The sequence below is a fragment of the Phytophthora parasitica genome, assembly GCF_000247585.1.
Source record: "Phytophthora parasitica INRA-310 unplaced genomic scaffold supercont2.159, whole genome shotgun sequence".
In the NCBI taxonomy this organism is placed as follows: domain Eukaryota; phylum Oomycota; class Peronosporomycetes; order Peronosporales; family Peronosporaceae; genus Phytophthora; species Phytophthora nicotianae.
In genome coordinates this window covers 39,771-42,768 of record NW_008649145.1, presented here as the reverse complement: position 1 = coordinate 42,768, position 2,998 = coordinate 39,771, and the positions used below count along the sequence as shown (strand labels likewise).

General features: G+C 49.7%; 2 protein-coding genes across 2 annotated transcripts; one reads left to right on the top strand and one right to left on the bottom strand.

The window, feature by feature from the left end:
- Positions 1 to 289: 289 nt before the first annotated feature.
- Positions 290 to 1,067, top strand: PPTG_19714 (hypothetical protein; the record flags this gene model as incomplete). Its single annotated transcript, XM_008918221.1, has 6 exons — positions 290 to 425; positions 504 to 532; positions 592 to 675; positions 750 to 822; positions 884 to 969; positions 1,035 to 1,067. The coding sequence occupies 6 exons, from the start codon at positions 290 to 292 to the stop codon at positions 1,065 to 1,067; spliced, it is 441 nt and encodes a 146-aa protein (XP_008916469.1).
- PPTG_19713 (hypothetical protein) lies at positions 851 to 2,075 on the bottom strand (the record flags this gene model as incomplete). Its single annotated transcript, XM_008918220.1, has 1 exon — positions 851 to 2,075. A coding segment is annotated over one exon (949 nt), but the record flags the coding sequence as incomplete, so codon positions are not given.
- Between the last annotated feature and the right edge of the window lie 923 nt (positions 2,076 to 2,998).

The following is a 2,998-nucleotide window of genomic DNA, read 5'->3' as shown; positions in this document are numbered from 1 at the left end:
CGGTAGATTGTTAGGCACTCTCGTCCGATACAGGATAGCCGCAAGAGCAGAGAGAAACAGGAAAGCGAGGAGAAAGGTTACACCATGCGTACGCTATCACTAAATGTCCTGGCTGTAGAGAATCTCTGTTACTTGAGAGCATTACAATATCTGCGATCGAATGACTGTCATGTTATTCATGTGCTTAATTTCATCTTGGCGCCACTGCATGCGCGACTTTCGATACTTGGCGCCAACTTGAACGTGGGACTGGTCAGCATCTTCACAATCGATTTTGCTACGACGTACGATGACGGTTCGCAGCTTGAAGACGAAGAAAACTCCAGCGAAGACAGTGCAAAAGCGCAAGCCTGGTGTCACGATGAAGAGCAAGTCCAAGGCGACGCTGCACATTCTGTGGCGAGGCAAGCAGATCACGGAGTTTGGTGAGGATTGTCTGCCATTCACTGTTACTTGGTGATGTCTAAACTTACATTTGGCTTACTGTGCTTTGTGCGAGATAGAATCGCGAGTGTACGAGCTCATTTCAAAGGTACGAGTGCTGCAGCCCTTACAGAGACGATAGTGGTTTCACTAACCATTCAACTGCAGATTCCGGCAGGCAAGGTGAGCACCTACGGCGGCGTGGCGCAAGCACTTCACTCTGGACCACGATGCGTCGGCCAAGCCTTACGTGTACGTGGCGCTGCAGATGTTTGCAGAAGCTGAATCAGTTTTCTAACTACGGTGTTGGATTGCAACTATTGCAGAAGAATCCATTCGCCCCCGAGGTTCCGTGTCACCGCGTCGTGGCTGCTACGCTTGACATTGGAGGCTTTCAAGGTGCTACTTTGAGAAGATATTGGATAAAGGGTGTAGGCTGAACACGATATTTATTATGTAGGTGCAACTGGAGAGGATTCGCCTTGCATCCAGAAGAAGCGGACACTGTTGGCAAAGGAAGGAGTTCGCTTTACGAAGGAGCACAAGGTGATGCACTGCGCTGTGCCTTACTGCGATACTTTTACGGCGTGCTAACGTTGCTTGTTATATAGATCGATGCAGCCTGCCTCCATGAGTTCGAATAACCAAGCCATTTGAGTATTCATCAACATCTAAGTCCATTACAAAGTGTATGTCTTCCACTCTAAAGCTTATCATTCGGTTGCAAGTATCTCCACTGCCCAACAGGCAGTGAGCCAAGCTTCACGCCACCAATGCGTACACGCTTGAGTGCCATCACACGCAGTCCGACATGTTCACACATACGGCGAATGTGTCGGTTCTTACCTTCCGTAAGAATCACTCGCAGTTGATTGGCGTTTAGGATCTCCACCGACTTGGCGCGATAAGTAATACCCTCATCCGACGTGACGCCCGCTCGCAGTACCTCAATTTTCCTGCGGATCTTGTCTGTCAACGGATCCAAGTTGAGATCCACACGCACGAGGTATTCCTTCTCGATCCCGCCCTTGGGGTCCAACAACTTCTTCGCTACCGTCCCGTCCTGAGTAAATAGCAGCAGTCCCGTCGAATTAACGTCCAGACGGCCACAGACTGCCATCTTCCACAGCGCCACAGGCTCCACATTCTGTCGAGGCTTTACGCGACTCAGCTCTTGGCATTCGTTTTCAAAGGTAAGCAATCGGACGGCTGGAGTCTTGTTGTCCTCCGGTTGAGACGACACATAGCCCAAGGGCTTGTTCAACACCAGCGTTACCTTCTTGTTTTGGTGTCTTTGAGCTCGGAAGTCCAGACGGACATCGCTTTCCGCAGGCACCTTTAGCCAATCGGCCTGAACACGTTCACCATTGACCAATACATCTCCAGCTTGGATGTACGCTTCCGCTTCACGTCTTGAACACAGGCCCTTCTGCGCCATCAGCTTTGCCAGTCGAACTAGACCTTTGTCATCGTCTTGAGAAGAGATAGGCGAACTACTGGAGACATTGGCAACCTGTAGCAGCGACGCGGTGCCGTGCACCCGACGCGTCAATGCCGGCCGAAGTGTCGAGCTGAACGACGCAGACGTGTGCTTGATGAACAGATTGGCCATGCCCACTTTCACACGCGACAACTCTGGCAGCTGCAATTCGCAGTTCGAAAGAACTGTGTATTATTGTCGCAACATGGCCCAACGGTCACGGTCACGATCACGGTCACACCACACGACTTGTACACAAACTGCACTGCACTCTACCGGTAATTCATACTCTCAATTGTATTACTCAAATGTGTTACTTCGAAGAAAGGCATCTCGACTGCTGACTATAGTTGTTGATTGATAGTTGATGACTAACTGCAGTTGTTGACTATCATACTACAGCCGTCGCAGAGCTCAATTGATTTCTATCAGCTCAAGACAACAAGCGGAAAGTGGGTCCTAAGAAGAAACGCTTCCGACGCAGCCACGGCTCCGATGACCGCTTTATTTCTTCCGGTAGCGCGGCCCTGCCAATTAAAAGAGCCATGCAAGCAGAGACTTTGACAAGGGAGGAGAAGCTGGCGCTACTGCGCGAGTATTCGAATCGAAAAAGAGAAAAAGAGAGGTCTTACAGAGAATTTCGCAAGAAATCAAATGCGAATTCGCTACTATCGATCGCGTGGATACATTAAAGACGATGCTAATGATGATGATACTGAATCGAAGATCGGCGAGATTACCGAACAGTACAGTGAGGAGAGCACTGAAGGCGGTGTGGAAGTCGATTTGGAAGCCAAGAACGACGATGACGTCGAACAACGTCGGGAAGCGTGTAACGAGAACGTTGAAGGGAGCATTGAAGACGGTGGTGAAGGCGATTTGGAAGCCAAGAATGTTAAGCAGGAGGAAATTAAGGAGCAAACACCCACCGGAAGACTAGGGAACGTTGTGGCCTCCTACACTACGATACAACGGAACCTTCACTTTGAGAAATTCCCGCTTCCGTATATTAAGTCGAGCTGGAACTTTGATGAAGACGACAAGCCTGCGTTGTGCTTGTTTGAAACGACAGATGGACGTGGATTTGGAGTAAAA